The sequence below is a fragment of the Acartia tonsa genome, chromosome 3 (assembly GCF_053477335.1).
Source record: "Acartia tonsa isolate MP-2025a chromosome 3, ASM5347733v1, whole genome shotgun sequence".
NCBI classification, from domain to species: Eukaryota; Metazoa; Arthropoda; class Copepoda; order Calanoida; family Acartiidae; genus Acartia; species Acartia tonsa.
In genome coordinates this window covers 16448949-16473066 of record NC_137262.1, presented here as the reverse complement: position 1 = coordinate 16473066, position 24118 = coordinate 16448949, and the positions used below count along the sequence as shown (strand labels likewise).

Below are 24118 nucleotides of genomic sequence, written 5' to 3'. Positions count from 1 at the left end.
AGTGGGTTAAATTAAGCAATACTTTTTCACCATATTGAAAGTAAATATCCTTATTAGAATCCTAAGAAGATAAAGGCAATCACTGTGTGCCCTATATGCTTGAAATGTTTCCCAGACAGAGATTTGGCCAGGGATCATAGGATTGCCTTCCACCAAGAAGGAGAGAAAAAGGTACATAAGGATATCAATTTTATAGGACTTTTTTCAAATTACTTCAAGTAAAGCATTTATATTTGATTTAGTGTGGAGATACCATAAAAGTCTTTAAAAACTATTAAAGTTGGTGCATGCATTACTGTAAAAATTAAGTTTTACATTTAAAAAAAAAAAAAAAAATTTCACAAAACCAATACCTAGGTATACCTATAGGATTTAATGAAGGCTGAACTTTTGTTACCTTAGCAAAGTAATTGATGAAATGACCATGAATTTATTCCATACGGAGTGGTATTGTGAAGAACTTAGGGTTTTAAAATAAGAATTTATGCCGAAAATTTGAAATGTCCAACTTTGCTGCACTGTGATCCTTGTTTATGTTCAGAACCCGATGATAAAAAGAATCAAGAGTAACGAGTTTAAATGTGACAAGTGTGAGAAACAAATGAAGTTGAAACATCTGGTCTGGTTTGTTAAGCATTACAAATACTGTGGCATTGATGAATTTAAGGCAAGTATTATTACCAGATGGTCTGGTTTGTTAAGCATTACAAATACTGTGGCATTGATGAATTTAGGGCAAGTATTATTACCAGATGGTCTGGTTTCTTAAGCATTACAAATACTGTGGCATTGATGAATTTAAGGCAAGTATTATTACCAGATGGTCTGGTTTGTCAAGCATTACAAATACTGTGGCATTGATGAATTTAAGGCAAGTATTATTACCAGCTGGTCTGGTTTGTTAAGCATTACAAATATTGTGGCATTGATGAATTTAAGGCAAGTCATAGAGAAAAAAATAAAAGAGAGGAATCGAAGCAACTAGAAGACAAAAATAGGCAGTGGGCCTAGAGGCCTACTCAGCGCTGTTGCTGCGCTAAAATTCATTGCTATTCCACTACTTTTCAAATGGGAGGATTAAAAATTATTAAAAAAAATATTTTTTTACTTTTTACTATTTCCATATTTAGGGCAAGAATATTAGATTAGATATTTTCGTTTTAATGTTTTAATTAAAAATTACATAGAATTTTATTTTTATTTTAAAAAATTTGTTCATGAAAGATGAATCCTTCTATTTCTAAAAAGGGGGAAATTTTTTTCATAATGAACATTCAGCTGATTCTGACCGCCCACGGCTGTTTGCTAAATATCGCTTTTCTTTTTATTCACATTATTATTTATGGTTGAATTACAAAAAGCCCTGGGCGGCTTTTGATTTTCGTCTGCTTCTAAATTTAGGGATGGGGAAGTAGTATTTTACCATGAAAAAGGGTTGAGTATTCATCCTCTTATCCTTTTTCCTTATGAGGCAAGTATTATAAATAACGTTTCTTTATTCAATGGCTGGACAACTTTTGAGACTTTTAGTGGATTTTGATTGGTTGGTCATTCAGTTGAGCTTTTAAAATGTTTTAACTATTCATTTAATCTACAGAACGGGTAATTTTGTGTGGGTAATTTTGTGTATCATCATTGGGATGTACATCAATTTATCGGCCATTTTCTTATCCCTCTTGATCCCTCATTATTACCAGCTACTAGTCAAATCAAAGTGTCGCACAATCACATATTAGGTATGTTATTTAAGGAAACACTGTTCATCGAATTAAATATTTTTATTAAAAAAAAAAGACAACACTTGTTGAAAAAAGTAGAAATTCTTGGTTTTTTTTCATGAAGTAACAAAATGTTTGGAAAGTTGGTTTGATAATGCCATTAGGTATAATGTGTGGTGAATATAAAAAAAAGAAATATTTGGAAGCTAAGTAGTCATCATTCTCAATTACAAAAAGTATTTAGCTGGCTCTAACGGGTAATTATAACTGAAAACAGCAGTATAGCTTAAATACCAAAATGTGTTTAAAACGATTCACGAATGATATCTACATAGAATATTTATTACAGGCAAATGAACTGTTACAATTTGGCGAAGAAGAACCCGATACTGTTGAACAGGTTATTCCATATTTCAGCAATTTAGTAACATTATTAGCTTTGATTATTAGATTTTCAAAGCATCGTTTGGGTATTATATGACATCGCCTATTAAATGGGCATTTCGTCGTCTTTACACAGTAGCTTTTCTCCTATTTCTAGCCACTGTGGGGGACTCTAACCCTGTGGGGCGAATTGCCTAACCCTGCGGGTCAATCAACTAAGCTAACCTAAATTAACCTATCAAAAGCTATTGTGAAAATACGACCAAACGCCCCTTAAGAGTTGATGTCACAAAAGATACTATACTCCAACAAAACTGTAAATAGTTTACGTTAACTACATTGAAACTTGATTCAATTATTTTCTTAGAAAACAATACATCGTTTTGTTTTAGATTGATAAATTTGAGAAGCAGAGAAAGAGTTACAAGGTTTACTTTTTAGCTTATTTTTGTGTATAATACAATTAAGATATAATATTATTTCGTTATTTTAAGGTTGACCGTACGTTTATATGCGATTAGCCTGTCTTACATACAAAGTTATTTTTTATGAAAACTAATCATGTTTCGCTTGTTTATGGAGAAATTTTCTTTTATGATAATTTTGAACACATAGTGATTGTCTGTTTAATTTCAACAAAAACTCTTTTATCCGGTTAATAATAAATTGAATATATTAGGAAGGATATGCTTTAGAAGTAGGAACTAGACCAAAATATCAAGATATGAGTAGGTTTGTTTTTATTTAATTGAAATATAATTTTTTTTGTGCTAAAATGCTTTTTTAATAAAGAAATACAAATGTTTACAGCGGCCTGATCTTATATTACTAGAATTTCTTTATAAATTTTGTTTTACTATCTCTCTCGGCATTTTAATACCTTGTACCTCTAAAGCAGTGTTCTCGTAAAAATATTTGTTTTTTTTTTGTGGGCGTGTCTGTACACTTAAAAGGTAGGTATTTTCGACGGACTTTAGAGATTTCTTAGTTTCCAATATTTATCTTGTTTAGAACTCTGTTAGATGGGAAGTTAGTTGAATGTTTGTGGGGTTGTAGAAAATGTTATTCTGCCTTCGAGTCAGAGAAATCCCTTGAAAGTCACATCGCTAAAGATCATCAAGGTAAAATTTATTACAATTTAGAGTGGGGGGGGGGGGGTGATTAGTTAAAAATGTTTCAAAATATTTAGACACTTAAGCTTACAATATACGTATATAAATCCTATTAAAATTATTAACATATTTTTGTTTATTGATTATCAGAATAACTTTAATAAAGTAAAATCCTTTAATCGAAATAGGATATTAAATATCCAGAAAAAAATTCCCGCATTAACATCTATTTTTCTAAAATTATGTGTTTAAACTTCCATAACTATGACAATTTTTTTGTAGGTCACATAGAACATGGAACCTTTTATGATCCTGGGCTAAATATTTACACCTGTCCACACTGCAAGATTTACAAGACAAATAAGAATGTTCTATTCTTCATTTATCATATGAGTAAATGTAAAATAGATGTTCAGGTAATAATGATAGGTTTAATACCACGACCGACCTTTAGGTTCAGGTGCTGCAGGCTTCCAGGTGGTCTCTGGACAGGTAAAAATAAAAATAAAATATTTTTATCTGCTCAGAGGCCTGTTGCACTTGAACCTGGAGGCTAAATCCAATTTCTTTTTTAATATAAGAAAACTACATCCCAACACGAAACTTTTTTGCCAAATAAACTATCCTCTCACTCCCAAGACAAAGCCTACATCCTTACCTATCGTTGTGTTTTTTAACTTAATTTCTTGTTGTTCAGGGGGCCATAGCTATGGACGATGAAGAAGACGTTGATGAGGAGGATACTTATGATGAATTTGTTGATCCTTGGGGTATCATTAATATGCCACTCAAGGTAAGACTAAACAGATAAAGATACCTTAGTTGGATGTGTTGATCATTGGGGTATCATTAATATGCCACTCAAGGTAACACTATACAAAGATAAAGATACCTTAGTTGGATGTGTTGATCCTTAAGGTAAGACTATACAGAGATAAAGATACCTTAGTTGGATGTGTTGATCCTTGGGGTATCATTAATATGCCACTTAAGGTAAGACTATACAGAGATAAAGATACCTTAATTGGATGTGTTGATCCTTGGGGTATCATTAATTATATATGCCACTCAAGTTAGGACAATACAGAGATAAAGATACCTTAGTTGGATGTGTTGATCCTTGGGGTATCATTGATATGCCACTCAAGGTAATTGTTGATCCTTTGGGTATCATTGATATATATCACCAAGGCAAGACTGTGCAGAGATAGTAAAAAGATCATTTAAGTGTGGATCATTTGGCTATCTTCAATTTAAGAGGGGGGTACTAGGTAAACCGTAACCGTGAGCGAAATGGACTAAACATTGAGATCGAAACTTGGTACATAGGCTTAGTCCAATTGGTTCTACATCTAAATGATAACATCCAATTTTTTAAAGTTATTAGGTTAAGTTGCTAACCCCAGCGGGCTAGTTGGATGGCTCGCATTCCATTTAGATGTAGTACCTATTTTGCTATGCTGCTTATGTACCAAGTTTCAAAATTCTAGCTTAATATTTATTTTTTTGCTCACGGTTTTCGAGCTTCCGTCACTTAGAACCCCCCCCCCCCTCTTTTTTACAAGAATGACAAAGCATTATCTAAAAAGTGAAGCTTCAAGGCTTCACAACTTGTTATGTCTATACATTTTACAAAGTTATTTTCTTTTAAAATATGTTAATAAAAAATATATTTTAGGTTCGTAGTTTAAGATCTAAGTGGATGTGTGAAGCTATATTTGGACAATCCCTGTGTAACTATTTATATCCCTGTCATATCTGCTATTCCATATTCAATGTGGAAGAAGAGTTGAGAGAACATTTCAGGTTATCATTTTTCACTATATGAGGATTACAACATCCTTAAAAGCAAAGCTCTGATATCAAACGAAAGAGAAATCGAACATGATAATTGGTAGAATGTTAAAGCTTAATGAACAGAATATTAATTTACAAGTTTTGACTAAATTGTACATATATAAGGTGCAAAGTTTTGTAAATAAAGGATTCTCTAAAAGGACATGTTTATATTTTGGAACTTGATTACAGAGATGCTTCGCTTTAAATATTGTATCTTGTCGTAGGAATAATATTTAACTAAATGCGGCTTTTTTTTAGGAATTCTCATCCAGGTATTCAGAATGACCCCGATAATGGCACCTGTTATGATAAGAACAAGAAGGCTTATATTTGTCCAACGTGTACAAGAGCTGTTTGCCAGAAGCAAAGAAATTCAATTTATTTTTCTTACCATATACTCAAGTGTACTGGAAAGGTGCATCCTGTTTCCAGGTAGAATTTATCAAAAGTTATGATTTTTGGTCGTCTTCAGGTCATTCAGAAATTGTTGCTAACCAAGTCGAATTTAAAACTCAAAAGTTTAAATTTTAGGACCTGTGAGCTCTGTAATCAGACACATACAAGTTATAATTCATATCGCCATCATATTGAAACAAAATGTGGCACTAAACAGTTTGTTTGCCATGTCTGTGGCATGGTAAGTTTTTTTGTTGCTCCCCTTTATTTATTAACTTGTTTATTGCTTATTTTTTTACACCTCAGTTTTTCCTGTTCTATATTTGGATATGTGCTTAATCTTGAGTTGATTCAGGATAAATTCGGGCGTATTATTGTGGGATGGTTTGATTTATTTCCTTATTATTGTCTATTCCATATCCTCACAATATTATCAAGGCATGGTAAACTTAGGAAATGCATATCTAGTTTCTTTACTAGGTTCCAAAAATAATTTATTATCTCTTGTCAAAACTTCTTTGTAGCGTCCAAAACTAGCCTGAATCACGCTTTTATTATCTATTAGGAATTGAAATCTCAGACAATTCTGAGAGGCCATCTGAAATATGCTCACACCACCGTTCGAGCTTTCAAATGTAACGTCTGCGACTCAGCATTTAAGAGAGATTTTGATCTGGCGAATCATATGAAGAAGCACATGAGCGCAGAAAATTGGAGCTGTGAGGTAAAGTTTTTTAAGAAGATATGTAACGGGAGCATAATAGGCATTTCACATCAACACCAAAATTTACCCATTTAATATTTTGACAATAAGTATCTAGACATTACAAAGATGGATAATTTAGTTAGATATTTATAACTTAAAGGAATAAAGCAGTGTTGCGGAGCCGGGAGCCGTGGAGCCGCCATATTTTGCTGGAGCTGGAGCCGTAATTTTCGTTAAAAAACGGCTCTGGCTCCGGACTAGATAAATAAAAAGATTTTTATAAATTATAATTTGGTAACTCTGTTTTGTCATGTGCAAATGCCCCTATTAAGTTTTTCAAGTCCATTTTTATCAAAAATTTAACTTTTAAAACCTTCAAAAGTCAAAAACGCTGAATAAAAGAGTCGAAAATATGTCAAAAATCCCTCGTTGCTGACAAGGGCTGCCGCCTACTCAATTAATTTATCCACAATATTAACTTTGGGACAAAAATATTGATGATTTGATATAAACCAAGGAATATCCCTTATCCCGATTAATTTTTGCTCAAGTAATTTAAATACTGGAGAAAAGGGGGGGGGGGGAATGTGGTGACTCGTGCCACGACATACCAGCAATTTTATTTTGGGTGCTACTCCCTTAGTTTTAGAGATAATTGGATGAAATCTTTTGGGCTGGGTCAGTAATTACCCCAACTACTGGTATCTTTCAAAAAAAACGGCGGCGGGACCGCCGCTCCCGCCGCCCGCCGCCGTTTTCCGCCGCCACCAAAAATTTTTTTTTTGCATTTCTCGCCGAATTAGGCAATTTGGAATCATTTGAGACCATGTTATTTTTTTCAAAAATTTTTCCCCTTACAAGCAGCCCTGTATATCTTAAATACAGTACTTCTCCTGTGATTTTGAAGATATTGAAACAAAATCTTTTTAGATTGGTAAGTAAAAAATATTTGAATTAAGAAAACGGCGGCGGGACCGCCGCTCCCGCCGTCCGCCGCCGTTTTTCGCCGCCAACAAAAAAAATTTTTTTTTGCATTTCTCAATTAGTCAATTTGGATTCATTTGAGACCATGTTATTTTTTTCAAAAAAATTTCCCCTAACAAGCAGCCCTGCTTAGTCATTTTTTTCAAATGTACAATTTTTGTACATTAAGATAATCTTAAATTCAGTGGTAGGTACTCCTGTGATTTAAAAGATATTGAAACAAAATATTTTTAGGTAGGTCAGTAACTAATGGCAGAGGTACGGCTGCGGAAAACAGCGGCGGGACCGCCGCTCCCGCCGTCCTACACCGTTTTCCACCACTCAAAAAAAATTTTTATTTTATTTCTCGCCGAATTAGGCGATTTAGAATCATTTGAGACCATGTTTTTTTTCTTCAAATTTTTCCCCTTATAACTAACCCTGCGGGGGGACATTTTTTTCAAATTCTCGTTTATCATAATATATCTTAAATTCATAGCTTCTCCTTTGCTTTTTGAGATATTATAACAAATCTTTTTATGGTTCAGTAAAAAATATTTTTTTGACGGCGGCGGAAAACGGCGGGAGCGGCGGTCCCGCCGCCGTTTTCTCAATTAAAATATTTTTTACTTAATAATTTTCGCCAATTGGTGATTGGTTGTTAAAAACAGGCCGATTCTTATTGGTTTAGAGCGATAGCTACTTGGGAGCGTCCGCCAGTTTGATAGTAATTTGTAATAGTTGCAATATCCCTTTAGAATCTAGGCCGGGACCTAATTAATGGCCAGGTTTCCTATCCCTTATCCCTGCTTTTAGCACCTTTCCTATTAGAGCTAGAGGGCTAAAAAATTAGTGCATTTCTCCTGTTTGATACAGAATTTACGACTTTAATTTACACTATTCTTTCATTTTTTAATGTCTTGTTAGAAATGTGGTAAATCATTTGCGTGGAAAGAAAACTTGAGAAAACACATGAGAACTCACTTGTCAGATTCTGAGAAACCTTATGCCTGTCAATTATGTACTAAAAGGTAATATTTTTTTATTAAGATGCGAAGCTTCTCTACAAACCCTTAAGTAGTAATTGTCTAATATCTTTTGAGAAAAAGAATTTTAGTTTTAGTTGAATATTTTTACAAGTTTACAAGTCGCGTCAAAGATCTATATTTAAAGAAAACGTGGAAAGACAAGCTCACATTCAGACATAATATTTTTTGGTTATTCTTATTTTTCTTATGAAAGGGGTTCTGCATGGGATCCCCGTTTAAGGGGGCGCAAGGGTTAGGATGAAAAATATGTGGGGGAGGGAAGAAAAAAATAATGCACTGAAACTTGAGCTGAGCCATATGTATAATGTATATAATCATATAGAGAAGAATATTTGAATTAATTGAATTAACCTTGTGTAGAATATAATTATACTCCCATGCATTCTGTTTATATTTTTTTAGATTTGTTCGAAATTGCTTATTGCAAAATCATGTGACATCTCATTTTTCTTTCAAAGGCTTTGCTTGTGACGTAAGTAATTTATTTTACTCTATAGAATCATCTAGGGATTCATATTTTTCCGCAAAACATTCCATCTATTTACACTTGACACTTCTTTCTGCCAAATAGTGACAAGAATTGTCTCAAAAAAGGCTAATTGAGCTAGAATTAGAAAACACTTTCTGCATCACATTCCTGCCGTTCATCCTTTAAAGTTTTGTTTTTGTTGTAAAGGGGACTATGCACGAACGAGAACAAGTGATTCCAAGCACCCTCCTGCATTGAACCTGAGTTTTTTAGGTTTATGTTTGATACAGGTTTATGGACTTAAAAAATTAAGATTCAATATGTGGTTTTATATGAAAAAAACTTTGAAATGTTAAGCCCAATATCATCAAATGTTTTGTTGAGACCAAATAAATTAACATGGGAAAAAAATCATCAAATGCTGTAAATTGTAAAACTACATTAATTAGGTAAACTGTTTTCAGTGTTACAAGTTACCAGCCCTTTTGTAAAAATACATTTTTCATCGAAATAATATTCTTTTGTGTCAAAACTTTAAAAAAAACAGTTTGAACTCAACAAAACAGTTGATGATATTTCATCAAAAATGCTTATAATTTCAAAGTTTTTTTATATAAATCCATGGTTAAACTTATTTTTGTACTCGATATAACTGTATTAAGCATAAACCTAGCATATTCATAAAAAATACTCAGGTTCAATGCTGAAGGTGCTTGGAATCACTTGCTCTTATTCGTGTATAGTCCCCTTAACAACAAAAACAAAACTTTAGAGGATGAACAGAAAAATGTCAGCAAATTAATGTCAAGTTTATTAAAAGGAGGAAAAGATCAAACTTACGTTTAGTCTGAAAATAGGGGAGGGGGGTGGATGGATGATAAATATTCATTTTTAATTACTCAGATATTTCTTATTTATATCAGAAATGTAGTACAAGAGTAAAAACAAGAGATACTTTGGCTCAACATAGGTATGCTCTTAATTTTTTATTAAATATTTAAATAAATTGTTTATTTGTTCAACTACTAAGCTTCTTTTTAAAAAATATCTTGAATAGAAATGTTGAATAACCAAAGGTTGATTTATTAGAATATTATTGAGAATAGAATTATCTTTGTGGCTGTTAAACTTATAACCTATTTTTCAATAATTTTAAAGGAAAAAAGTTCATGGATTGTTTGGTCAGCTACCCAAAGAATGCATTATAGAACCTACCCCAGAAGATCTCATCCCAGGATTGTTTTATTCTATTTTAATCATTTAAGTAATTTCCTTTGGGGTTTACAAAAACCCAGACGTGATGAAAAATGATCTTTACATTTATTACACTTTATTGAACCATCTCCTTATTAAAAGCGAAGCTTTTCTATAATTAGGGTCGGTCCGTCCGTCCGTCTGTACGTCCGTCCGTCCGTCCAAGATAGATAGCTTTTATTCGTTAATTTAAGCATGTTAGAATTGTCCTATCGATTTCAAACTTTGCATGATGATTTCTGTAAAAGTTGGGTACGATTTAGAAAGCATAGCAACTCTATAATCATTACCAGAATGTCCGTACGTCCATTTTAAACATGTTGATTTTTCTACTCTTTAACAACAAATTTTCAAGTGTTTTAATTATCCGTTTGATCTGATTTTTGGTATATTGATTCCTGGGACAACAAAGAACAATATTATAAGCGAAGCATCTCTATAATCAAGTCCAAAAATGTAAGTATGTCCATAAACATTATCCTGTTTTTAAGCAGTTTTTCAACAAATTTACCTACAATTTTGATTCGACATTTATACATTTATGTTCCGATTTTTCAGTTCAGATACTATACAAGTGTTAATGCCCGTTTGTCCTACCGTTTCAGTGCTTCGCTTTTATGGATGTTGTCATCCTTGTTTTTAATTATACAATACATACATGTGTTTTTAGGGATCTAAAGGGATAAGACAACGGAGTACAAATTGGTGAACATCCCCAATGTTAATGCACAAATTTATCCCTCCTGTAGATTACAATTGGTGGCTGAAACGTATGAACACTCAATTTAATAAACCAATCAAAATTCACTAAAAGTCCCCAAAGTTGTTAAGTTGCTAATATAAAACTTTGGGAATTTGTGTAATATATAGCCGTTTGTCCCCTCTCGCTCAGATATGTTTTAGTTTATTGCTTGTTTAATATTAATTTTTTATTCTGTCCCCAGTGTCCAGTGCAGTGTCAATCTCTAGTTGTTATAACTTTCCTGTTCTATTTTATTATGAACTATCCCCGTGATATTAATCAGGTATTCATGACATATAGTAGAATAAAACATAAATATAACAGATGATCCATTATCCAAAGCAATGGCCAGCCTAGCAGAAGGACCCAGCAATCAGAAGAAAGCCAGAGCTAAAAAGAAAAATCCCGTGCAATCTGAACAAGCACAAGCTGTTATTATGCAAATCAAGGAAAAATACAACACATTTTATTATTTAATGTATCTAAAAAATATATATACTTTTATTTTAAATGCACATCAAAATATATGTTTCTATTCAACCATACTTTGACAATTGAATTTTTATTAAAATATGTTGTTTTAAAGGAGGAAGTTTTGCCGATTTTGGAAGAAAATATCATGCTTTAATTTGTTATACACACAGAAAATATATCAGTTGAAGGATTGCGAAATGTCAATGAAGTAATACTATACATGTTTTAAAGATGGAAACACATCTTTTCTGAACAACTGTGGATAATGTAATGATTATGCTAAAATCAAGATGTTTATGCTGAAGAGAAAAATACTGCTATTCTTTAGTTTTTGATTTTTTTTTCCAACTTGAATAAAACGAATCATTTGTTATTGATATTGAATTATTGTTTTTAATTACAATTAATAAATTGTTATTTGTTTTTTTTCTTTATTTTGTTTAATAAAATGATATTGAAATTTTTTTGGACATAGACTATTGTTACTGTAAAATCAAAGTCTTTGTCCTTTCTTAATTGATATAGTTTTAATTTACTTGAACCCGTATTACCTAAACGTATCTACCCACTTCTCTTAAGTTGTTCAAAAAACAAGTTCTACACCAACAAATATTTAATTTTCGGCAATTTCAAATGGAATTAATTGACTGAATAGCAGCCCCTGTGCTACATTTAAATAATGCATTGTTATTATTTGACCTTAAACTTAAGAATAGTTTACATAAAATTTTAAGTTTTAGAGACCTATTTTTTTATATTTTATATCTATGTAATTTCAGAAATATGATTTGAATTAAAATGTCATCCAAGGAAAAGAATAAATACAAATGCACTTATTGTGAAAAGACTTTTAAATATAAATCTGAAGAAGAAAGGCATATTTTAGTACATACAGGAGAGAAGCCATATAAATGCTATGAATGTGGATCTGACTTCACCAAGAAGAGTAATCTTAATGCACACCTGAAAGGATTAGATTCTTTTCCTTCTATATTTATGTTTAATAATGGGGTTTAGTCTCTTTCGTGGCAACGCCTTTTAAGGGGAGTTTCTTCGTATTTTCACAGTAGCTTTTCTCCTATTTCTAGCCCCTGTGGGGGACTCTAATCCTGCGTGGACAATCGCCTAACCTAACCTAAAATAAATTATCAAAAGCCACTGTGAAAATACAAAGAAACGCTCCTTAAGAGGCAATGTCACGAAAGTGACTACTCTAGTACCCCTTTAATGTTTTTTACAAAAAAAAATTTAATCCAAATGAAGTACCTATAATTTTTTATGCTTTGCCTATTTTCAATTAATTGCCCTTTGTATAAAATTAGTGGTTTCACCCCTAGCCTCTTTTGATTATCCCATGAAGTTACGAAAATTATAATTCCCCTTTCTTTCATTAGAAGCATATCTAAAAAGGAGCAACGGACAAACAAAAATACCTTTCTACTTTTTGTAATAGTATATAATAATTGTAATTTTTGTTAAATATCCAACCAATGCTTTGTTAATATCCAAACAACATAAAGAAACTAAGTAACATTTAGTTCACTCAGAAGACGGCAAGACATTCCTTTGCAATATGTGTGGAAAATCATTTGCTAAAAAGTAAATGTTTTTAAAACTTTTCTACTTGGGAGGGGATACTCGCATGTTTGTTTTATGATTAAAAAGGGGAAACACAATGTTTTGAGGGGGGGGGGGGAGGTTATTTTATTGTGGAATTATGTAAGATCTTTTATGAGGTTATCTTGTATTTAAGTAGTTTTGCAACAAATTTACTTACGATTTTGTTAAGACTTATGCATTAATATTATGCTTATTCAGTTCTGACGATCTACAAGTATTAATATTCGTTTGTCCTTCCATTTCAGAGCTTCCCTTTTATGGATGTTGTCAATCTTGCTTTAATGTCTTTTTAGATATAACCTTGATGTTCACACAAGAATTCATACTGGAGAGAAAAAATACAATTGTGATATCTGCCAATACTCATTTGTCTCAAACAGTGATCTAAAGGTGGCTATTCTAAATAATCAAATTCTATTTATTATACAAAGTAGAACGATGTTAGTCTGTCCGTATGAAGCTCAACTGAATTGGCCCTACTCTTCAGGCCTAAGAGAATACATATACTAGTCCGGTGGTGGTTTTAAGCTATTTTCATGGCGGTAGGGACACCTTCAGGCCCCCAATAAAGGAAATATGCCCCCCCCCCCCCCCCCACTAAAGTTTTCTTAAGTTTTCACAAATTCACGTATATCTACCCCATTAAAGCAACAGCCATGCCAGATTTCAGAGGTCTACTCCTCTTTTAAAGTCTTAAAACATCCGCTTTTACGAAAAATGCGCTAAAAAGGACCCCTTTTAAATCTAACTTATTTTAGGTTCACAGAAGAAAACACACCGGAGAAAAACCATACTCATGTAAAATATGCAAGAAGAGATTCGCAAGAAATAGTGGCATACACAAACACGAAAAAATCCACGCGAAAGATCACATTCTTTCTTTATTGGAAAGGGAGGAAAATGTAGATGACCCTGAGCGTTTTGAAGATCATAATGCTTCTACCACAGCTGAAGTTGATATCAATTTATCTGATGGTGATAACGATGACTCAAATCAGCATGGAATGGTTTTAAGAAAAAGAGCCAAAAATTCATCAAAGTCATCAAGAAAAACAAGCGTTAATACTTATCCATTTTGTTTTGTATCTTGTGACGAACCTATCAAAGATGAGATAAAAATTGAAGATAAATAAAGGATAGTTTTCTTATTATGTAGAGTAAAAAAATAAAGATAAATTTCTAGTATTTGAAACTTGTTTTTATGTTTATTTGTTCATATGTATTAATTGTGATAGATATAAAAAAATGTAACCGAGGCACTTAAATAAAATAATAGCCTAAATATACCTACCAATAAAGTTTGTTTTTTTTTAAATAATCCTAATAATCTCACACTTTTTTGTTTGGTCAATTTAAAAGGATAAAATGGAATCTGGCAATGAAATTGGGGAGGAGAAAGGTGACCCTGACAGTGATGATAAGGAAAATCAGCACGTCCTATTTACTAATGAGAGGAGTAGCAAGATTCCAAGACCTTCCCTAGGACAAATTAATCTTAATGAGCAGGTATTTAGAGTTTCACTCTTAGTATTTAGAGTAAGTAAATGGAAGAATGCGACATAAATAGTTGTAATCTACATTGTTTTACATTTTTAAATTTACACACGGACTTTCTGGTAACATATATAGAGTTGCTACGCTTCCTAAATTGTACCTAATTGTTATAGGAATTATCATGCATAGTTTGAAATTGAGATTATAATTCTAATATGGGTAAATTAACGAAAAGAGCTAACGGTTACGGACGTACGAAAGGACTAAACCTAATTAGAGAAAAGCGTCGGGAGTTAGAGATTTGCGGCGGTTTCGCCGCCGTTTCTACACAGTGAGTCCGATATTGTACCCAATAAGATCGATTACCATGTCAAATTTTGTCGGTATTTTCCTGTTTTAAAGTCTTAAACCATATTCCTTTATGAAAATAAACAAAGGCTGTCACACTTTGGGGCTCTAACCATGCGGGGCCAATTGGCTAACCCTGTGGGGCAATAACCTAACCCAATATAACCTATAAAAAAAAACATTTTAAAGATTCGACTATAACCAAATTAAGCAATAACTATTTGACTTTGTCTTTCTGTTATTCATTCATTTCTCTTTGATGTATTAAGTTAGAAACTCCATGAAAGGAACATTTGTTTGCCCTGTCACAGAATTATGTCTAAAATGAACAATGAGCAACTATTCTTGGAAAGGAATAGTAGCTTTTACAATATTGCGTAAAGTTGTAAGATTCCAGTCAAAGGCGCTTATTAGGTCATACTGCTTTTAAATTGTGCGTTAAATTATACTATGCGTTTTATAAACATTAAGAACAGTTAGACTTAATAAGCGCCTTTGACTTGAATCTTACTCACAACTTGACGCAATATTGTAAAATCTACTATTCCCTTTGTCGGTTCATCATCTTTGACATTTTAATTTACGCATATCTTAAGTATAGCGTAGGGTATGAACAATGTTTTACGGAAGCGGCAAGAAGTGAGTAAACGCTTTGGAATAGACGTCGTATATCTAGATGGTTCAACTCAACCCAATTTTCATCAAAATTAAAACCGGAATTTTTGCAGACAGAAACAGTTGTTTACATTTTGTTATATACGAGATACGGGCGTTGAAATTTGAGACGAATTTTTTCGACTATATAATTTTTAGAAAGTTAATTAACTTCACAACTAACTTGTATGTTTGTCCTAAGCTTCACATTATGCGAGTTAAGAAATTTTTACACGAATTGATTTACCAAGAAAGTCCTAAGATATGCGACAATATATAGCGATCTCTTGAATGTTCCGTCAGGTTCCTTCTATTGGCCCAATTTAGACAATAGGTCTATTGATTAACTATTCGTTTTGGGTTCATTTTTGAGTTCTTTCAATGTAGGTTGCCCATGGTCCACAAACATTCTATTTCCTTGGGGACTCCACTTCAAGGTTTTGATTGACAATATCTTTCTGTCGTTTCCTTAGTGTGTGTTCCAGCCCTCTTCGACTGTAGGTTTATTGGACATATCATGTAGTAAATTGTTTTGTATTTATAGGCTTTGTATAATAAATATAGTTATTTTTGTTTTAGTATAATGAGAGGACCGCATATGAAACAGAATTCGTTAAAGTTGAATCCTTGCAAATAAAAGAATGCCTTCAAGAAGAACTTGAAGAATCAGACGTAAAGATAAAGACCGATGATCAAATTCAAGGTTTAACAAAAAAAAGATTTTTTTTGATTGAGTGATATGATAAAACTTGTACTTAATATTTCGCTTTGTCTGTTAGTCAATTCATTACGCTACGGGGGAAATGTGATTTTCTCATCTGTTAATATAGATAGACATCTGAAATTTTCAGAAAAGATTTACATGACATATCCGCCACATTGTTTTGTCTGTCTGTCTGTCATGCTTCAAAAGACATAAACATATTTTTAAAAGCTTTGTGATTTTCTTTGGATTTTGCATGTTATCTATTTTTCGTTTCTTTTCTATGAGAACTGAAAATCTGCTCTGTAACCAGGGTTTCTGATCCGGATCCGCAAGGATCCTTAGACTCAAAAAAATGCAGAAAAAATGGAAAAATCTACCTAAATTTATATAAAATCTCAGACATTCTCTTGATGAGAGCCAATCTTTAAGGTTTAGGGTCAGACTTGAAAATTAAAAGTATTTTTGACTTCGAATTAAAGAATAAATATTTTTGAAAAATTTGGTGATTTTATTTTTATTGTCAAGGATCCGGATCCGCACTGACCAAATTTGGAGGATCCGGATCCGCAAAAAATCAATGCGGATCCGAAACCCTGTCTGTAACTAACTTTGTCCGTTTACCTATTCCATTTCTTTGGTTCTTCGCTACTTATGGATGTTGTCAATATTTGTCATCCTTGTTTAAATTTTTTATCCTGCTCGTTTGTTAGTAAATGCTTAACGAAATCAAGCAAACACATTTTTTTGGTTAAGCAGTGCATATTTTAATTTTAGTTTTGTTCATTCTAAACCCACTGCTTGCAAAATGCTGGGTAGACCTTTGCACACCCTACATTTCTCTTATATCACCCGCTGCCATTTCTCACCAAATGATAATTCCTCTTATCTTATTTTTTCATCCTATCATCTACCTTAATTGAGTGCTTATTTTTCTCAAGTTTTATAATGTTAGTTCTTTAATTTTCACAGTCATAAAGTACATATTTCATTTGAATTGCCTGAAGCTCGGAAAATTATTCGTTATTGTGTAGTAATATCACAATGAAAAGTTAAAACTATATTTTTTTGTTGATTAATTAGAAATTGATCCTTTGAGTGACCTAAATGGACAAGAGATTAAGTATCGTTGTGCCACTTGTAACGAAGAATTTTCTACAAGAAAATATCTCACCACTCATGTGAAAATCCATTTGGAGGATAGAAACTATAAGTGCGATATATGCATCAAATCTTTTAAACAAGCCTCCACCTTATACAAGCACAAGTTAACACACAATCAAGAGAGACCTTTTTCATGTATTTTATGTAAAAAATCATTTAAGACTAAAAATTTATTGAGAAATCATGAAAAAAGTCACAACGAAGAAAAACTTCACAAATGTAATTACTGTGAAAAATCTTTCAAAAAATTAAAATCCTTAAAAGGGCACATTAAAACCATCCATGTCGGAATTATTCAATATCATTTATGTGATGTTTGCAACAAACAATTTACCAGAAAAGATAATATGATAGCTCACAAGAAGACTCATCTTCAAACTAACACTTACAAATGTGATTTATGTTCTGAAACTTTTAAGACAAGTTCCTCTTTAAGTAAGCATAAAAGTAGGCACAACAATACAGAATATGACAGACGCAAGAAATCATTCAGTCATCTGAATGATCTGGAAAGCCACATGGAAGCGCCAAAATCTTATTTATGTGATGTTTGCAACAAACAATTTACCAGAAAGGACAACTTGACAGCTCACAAGAACACTCACCTTGAGACGTACAATTATAAATGTGTTTTATGTTCTAAGACTTTTAAGTTTAGTTCCTCTTTGAGTAAGCATAAAAGTAGGCATAGAAATATAGAATGTGAAGTACGCAAGAAATCGTTTAGTGATCTGAAAATACACATGAAAGCGCTAAAATCTTATTCATGTGATGTTTGCAACAAACAATTTACTAGAGAGGACAGCTTGAAAAGACACAAGGTAGCGCACAAGAACAAAACTCATTACTGTGGCTATTGTGAAGAATCTTTCACAAGGGCAGATGATCTTAAGGTTCATTTATCAAACAATACCAAAGAAGCTTCTTATCCGTGTAGCTACTGTAAAGACCAATTTAAAAGTAAGTGTTTGTTGAACAAACATAGAATTATTCACAGAAAAGTCAAATCCTACAAGTGCACGTCGTGTTCAAAGATATATAAAAAATCTGCTACACTAAGAGCCCATGAGCTAACACATAGATTTGAAGTTTTCACGTGTAATCTCTGCTGTGCCACATTTTCATGGAGTACAAGCCTGAGAAGACACATAAGGAATCACCATGAAAATAAAGGTAGAGATATAAACATTTCTTAATTGTTTCTTATTACCTAATATGTTCGATAAAGATATTAACGCTAACTGATGTGTATTGTTCGGGTATTATTGCAATATTAAAATACTGTGAACTTAATTTTAACATTTTTTTATATATTTTAAATGTAACTTTTTTTGACAATCTTCTTAAACTCATATAAAAGTAGCAGGGTCTCTGTCTGTACCGAAGGATCTCTGTGAACCGCTGAACCGATTATCCTTTACAGCGTAGCTTCTCATAGGTCCTGGGAAGGTATACAGATATTTTGGGGGAGGAAACCACCTCCCAGCCCTCCAAAAAAATATTTTCTTTTCTTGTTTTTATCAATTTTTCTTTTTTTAAACAAAGATAAAAATAGGGGACCTTTTTTATTTCAACCTTCCATCTCAAGTACTCCTTGAGGCCTCTAGGGGCGTGGCCGCTAGTTGATAAAATTTTACTTGTTAGTGGAGAAACATATTGAGATAGATGTTAGCGATGAAAGAAACATCCCAGATAATAAGTGCAGGACAGAAGATAGGTAAAGTTATTTTTGCCCAAATTGAATCAAGCTTTATATAGATTTTCATATAGTAGCGAAGGTGCTCTATAATTCACTTTGTCTGTCTGTCTGTAACGCTTGCGGTAAAATGTGATTTTCTCTGTTACTTTTAAGATAGTTTGCTGGGTTTTTTTTGTGAAGATGCCCCTTACCAAAGAGCAATCAGCATACAACTTAATTGTCCATCGGTAAAGCTACAATAAATTGTTTTTAAAAAAGGTTTTGTGATTTTTATTGTTTAATAATCACTTAATTTTTTTATAACCTTTGAACCTTGAACACCATGATTTCATTGCTTCTCTGCTTATGGATGTTGTCATCTTTGTTTGAAAAAAGCTTTGACATACATACTCCTGTACATACGGCTGTGTTCACGTTGTTTGTGTATCCGTACGTACGGCAATCAATGGTATTTACTTAGTTACTGTATGAGATAGTTATATAAACAGGGCGACCACTGCATACTATATATACTATATAGGATGAATTTGGATACTATATCATACTATATGACAAAAATTTACTATATATACTATATTATTTTACCTTTATTTGACCAAAATTTACTATATATACTATATAATATTACATTTATATAACAAAAAACGAATATTGTCAGTTTTGTGACAACGCCTCTTAATGTGCGTTTTGTCTTATTTTCACATTAGGGTTTCTCCTATTTCTAGCCCCTGCGGGGGGCTCTAGCCCTGCGGGGCAACCAATAACCTTTATCTTATCTAACCTAACATTCAATAACCTATCAAAAGATACTGTGATACGACAAAAATGCATAAAGCTCTACAGTAAGAAAGAGATGAAGAAAATCCATTAAATTATATTATTGTTTGTGATTTAAATATCAGTTATTTTTCACTTACTCCATGATTATTAGGCTAGGTATTAATGTGAGACTAAAGGTTATTTAGGATAAAAGTTTACTTTTGGATAATAGTTGACTAATATTGATTCATTTTTTGGATAGGTCTCCAGGTTCAGGTGCTGCAGGCTGGAAGGTGGTTTTTGGACAGGTAAAAAATTTTGAATTTTATTTAAAGAGTTAGAGATTAAACAAAATACCTATGCACCTTTTTGGATTTTATTAACATACTAATCCGAAGAAAAAATTAAATTAGGCCTCCAAGTTCTGGTCTTCAGGCCTCCAGGTCCACTCTGGACAGGTAAAAAATCAAATTTTTTATTTTAGGAGTTAGAGGTCCACTTATAAAACAGAATATGTACCTTTTTTGATGTTACTAACAATTTTGAAGAAAAAATTAAAATCGACCTCCAAGTTCAGGTCTGGCAGGCCTCCAGGTCCACTCTGGACATGTAAACAATCAAATTTCTTATATGACGAGTTAGAGTTCAATTTATATAACAGAATATGGATTTATTTGGATAATATTAACATATCAGGCTCCAAGTTCAGGTTCACTCAGGACAGATAAAATATTTAAATTTCTTATTTGAAGAGTTAAGAGGTCAGAATATGCATCTATTTGTATGTTATTAACATATCTGAAGAACAAAATAAAATTGTCCATCAAGTTCAGGACCCTTTGGCCTCCAGGTCTTCTCTGAGGTCTGGAGTCTTCTCTGGAGGCCTGCAGCACCTGAGCACCTGAGCAATTGTATTTTTTTTCTTCTGTTATGTAAATAACGTCTAAAAAGATGCTTATGGTGTTTTAAAAACTAACCTTTAACTCTCTAAATAGGAAATTTTGATTTTTACCTGTCCAGAGTCCACCTGGAGGCCTGCAGCACATTAACCTTTTTCTTTAAACACATAAATAACATCTAATAAACTAACCTCTAACGTCTTTTTTTAAAAAAATGATTTTTTACCTGTCCAGAGTCCACCTGGAAGCCTGCAGCACCTAAACCTGGAGGCCAAATTTTTTTCCTTCAAATAAATAAACAACATCCAAATATAAGATCATTTTTTTAACAAATATACCATTAACTGTTCAAGTAAGAAGTCCCTGTCCAGAGTCCACCTGCGGCTCTGCAGCACCTGAACCTGGAGGCTAAATGTCATTTTTTCTTCTTATATGTAAAAAAAAATATTCAAATAGATGCATTCTTTGTTTTACCTCTAACTCTTCAAACAAGAAATTTGAATTTTACCTGTCCAGAGTAGACCTCGAGGCCTGCTTGACCAGAACTTGCAGGTCGATTTTAATTTTTTCTTCATTAACGTTAATAACATCAAAAAAGATGCATATTCTGCTTTATACGTTGACCTCTAACTCTTCAAATTACTTGTTCAGAAACCAGCTAGCCTGCAGCACCTGAAACTGGAGACCTATCCAAAAATGATTAAATATACATGAAATACTACCCAAAAGTAAACTTTTATCCCAAATAACCTATAGTCTCATATTAATACCTAGCCTATTAATCATGGAGTAGTGAAAGTGGCAAAACTTTTCCATCCACCTTAAGTTAATTCTATGATGAAAAATAACTGATATTTAAATCACAAACAATAATATAATTTAATAGAGTTTCTTCATTGAAGGATGTATATACTATATACTATGTATTACTAAATAATTCAAAGTCAGATACTATATCATACTATATGAGTGAAAAAAATATACTATATAAACTATATGGATAAAAAAAATATACTATAAAAATACTATATTTTTTTGGTTTTGGAGTGGTCGCCCTGTATAAACAATAACTTGTTTTAGTTCTGATAAAACTGCAAGTCATGATGGGAATTCTAAAAGTATTCATGATTTACATAACAATCATCCAACAGAAACCAGAAGTTCCATAGAAAAAGAAAAAGAAGTCAGTGAAAATAAATCGAGTCTTGAGGTTAAAAACGACGTTGCCATCGTAAAAGCAGATGAAGTAGTAAAGAAAGATTTTTCAACATCGCACACAAATTCTACACCTGGCCCCAGTGATAAGAATGTCAAATCAAAAGCAGTAAATAAGAATAAACTCAAATATTTATCTAAAGATAAGCCTCAAAGGAAACGTAGGAGTTTAGATGTTTCGAAGGGTCAATCTAAAGCCAAGAAGCCAAAACAAATAAAAGAGAAAATAGGAAAGTTGTGAAATTCATTTGTTTTTTTGGCAGTTTATTTCTTTTGAAGTCATCTTTAGCTTACAGCGAAATTAATTCGGGAAAAAAATCACGAAATCCTTAAGTGATTTTGCGCTGTCATTGAGGAAAAGTTATTATAAAATTGACGACATTTAAATCGGCCCCCAAAGATTACTTTAGATTTATTTTGCTTGCTGGCTATACCTTAATCCTGAGTCAGGCGTAGAGTTTTCTAATTAGGTCGTTTGACTTTGTTGTAATCTAATTTAATTGTCCTATTCATCTGTTCTTAAAATACAGATTCCGAAAAAGGTTATAAGCGAAGCATCTCTATAATAATAAGTTCTAAAAATGTATGTCCAGTATCCTGTAATTGAGTTGTTTTTCAATTTTAATTACAATTTAGACTTATGCAGCTAATTTAGTGCTTTCACGCTGCAAGTTATAATGTTCATTTGTCCTTCCGTATCAGATATTTGCTTTTATGGATGTTGACATTCTCTTAAATCTAGATATGAAATTTAGCAAAATAATGTAACCTATAAAGTGTCTAAGAAATCAGCCATGAGACGTCATAAAAATGAGAGAGATGAGAGGCTAAGTGGGAAAGAGATAGATAACCCATCATTTTTATGATGTCACATGGCAGATTTTTGAGACACTTTGTTACAAGTTACAAAATAATGTTTTCTTTAACGAACAAGTTTTTCAACTTATATCTAGAAATTGACAAGGTCGATGAATCTAAAGAAAATGAAGATTTCATACCAATTGATTTGATTCCAAGTGATTCAGTTTTGGGACGACTCCTAGAAGAATTTGCACCTACCAGCATTCTTCCTCATAATATGTCTCTCACTGAACTTGATTCAGTAAAAAAATTTTGTGAAAACCATGAAAAATCCGCTAGTGAGTTCAATGCTGCTATGGATAAAGATAACTGTGAAGATGTAAATCATCAAAATGATATGGATGACAATATTGAAAATATAAATGTAGCTGCAATGACGAATAATTCAATTGACAACAGTTTTACTAAAGTTTATGATTTTATCGATTTTTAGTTGTTGAAAATTACTGAGGTAATATTTTTTATTTAATCATATGTACCAGTAGATTGCCTTTTCGATTTATTTTTAGTACCTATCGATTTACTTTTGACTATTTGATATGAAAAATCTTGTTAACTTTAAAATTGTGAAAATTTTAACGAAAATTATTTTTAAATATCGTTAATTTTTGGTTAAAAACGGTTCAAGATTTTACGACAGAAAACAATCTCTTTGGATGAGGCAACTTTGCCAGCCAAAACTTGAAAATTCTAAACCTGTGATGGAAAATTAGTTTTGTTATTAAGTTTCAGAAAAATATAAAATAACTTGAAAATTCTAAACCTGTGATAGAAAATTAGTTTTGTTATTAAGTTTCAGAAAAAAATAAATGTTATTAATTTTAATATCTTGTCTTGTATCTGTAATCTATAAATCAGGTTTGATTTTTAAAATGTTGAAAATCAAATATATTTTAGAAGTCTGCGAAAGTCGTCATCCTTGAGTAGTTTTAAAATAAGTAAGGTAAACTGAATATATATCTGAATCTTTGTACGTTAAAATAATTTTCTTCTTAACTTAAATACTATTTGGCTTCTTCTTTTCATAGTCTTGTCATTAATAAAATCTACCTCAACGCAATAATACTTTAACCATTAAAAACATTGAAAGTAAATCAAACAATGACATAAAAAATCTTATTATTTTTTATAGTTTGACTTTTGCAAAGATAGAGGTTTTTTTTACTTCTGAAGATATTTCTCCAAGATTGTTGTTAATACCAATAAGAGGTTAATTACTCTAAAATCACTCTATTATCAGAATGAGATTCAGGTCTAAAGTAAACAAGGAAAGGAAATTATTCCAATGTTTGGGTTAGTTACATTCCTAAGTAGGTCTCTCAGTATTTTCATCTATACAATATTTAAATAAATCATGCATTTGAAAAGATTTTTTGGGAATAGTCCCTTTCGTGACATCGCTTCATAAGGGGCGATTTGTCGTATTTTTAAAATGGCATTTTATAGGTTATTTTAGGTTAGGTTAGGTTATATTGGGTTTGGTGATTGCCCCACAGGGTTAGATAATTGGCCCCGCAGGGTTAGAGCCCCCCGCAGGGGCTAGAAATAGGAGAAAGCCTACTGTTAAAAATACGAAGAATCGCCCCATAAGGAGCG

General features: G+C 32.2%; 2 protein-coding genes across 2 annotated transcripts; both read left to right on the top strand.

Moving 5' to 3' along the window:
* Nucleotides 1–45: 45 nt before the first annotated feature.
* LOC145313469 (uncharacterized) lies at nt 46–11529 on the top strand. Its single transcript, XM_080152902.1, has 18 exons — nt 46–171; nt 542–667; nt 2068–2118; nt 2495–2530; nt 2782–2834; nt 3114–3223; nt 3497–3630; nt 3912–4007; nt 4893–5020; nt 5312–5485; nt 5585–5690; nt 6015–6173; nt 8046–8149; nt 8570–8639; nt 9560–9606; nt 9795–9871; nt 10957–11083; nt 11221–11529. The coding sequence occupies exons 2-18, from the start codon at nt 548–550 to the stop codon at nt 11258–11260; spliced, it is 1632 nt and encodes a 543-aa protein (XP_080009028.1). The 5' UTR covers nt 46–171; nt 542–547; the 3' UTR covers nt 11261–11529.
* A 1109-nt stretch (nt 11530–12638) lies between these two features.
* Nucleotides 12639–21902, top strand: LOC145314781 (uncharacterized). Its single transcript, XM_080154859.1, has 7 exons — nt 12639–12705; nt 13020–13116; nt 13485–14232; nt 15802–15925; nt 17009–18262; nt 18734–18806; nt 21527–21902. Exons 3-7 carry the CDS (start codon nt 14092–14094, stop codon nt 21900–21902), a joined length of 1968 nt encoding a protein of 655 aa, XP_080010985.1. The 5' UTR covers nt 12639–12705; nt 13020–13116; nt 13485–14091.
* Nucleotides 21903–24118: the final 2216 nt, after the last annotated feature.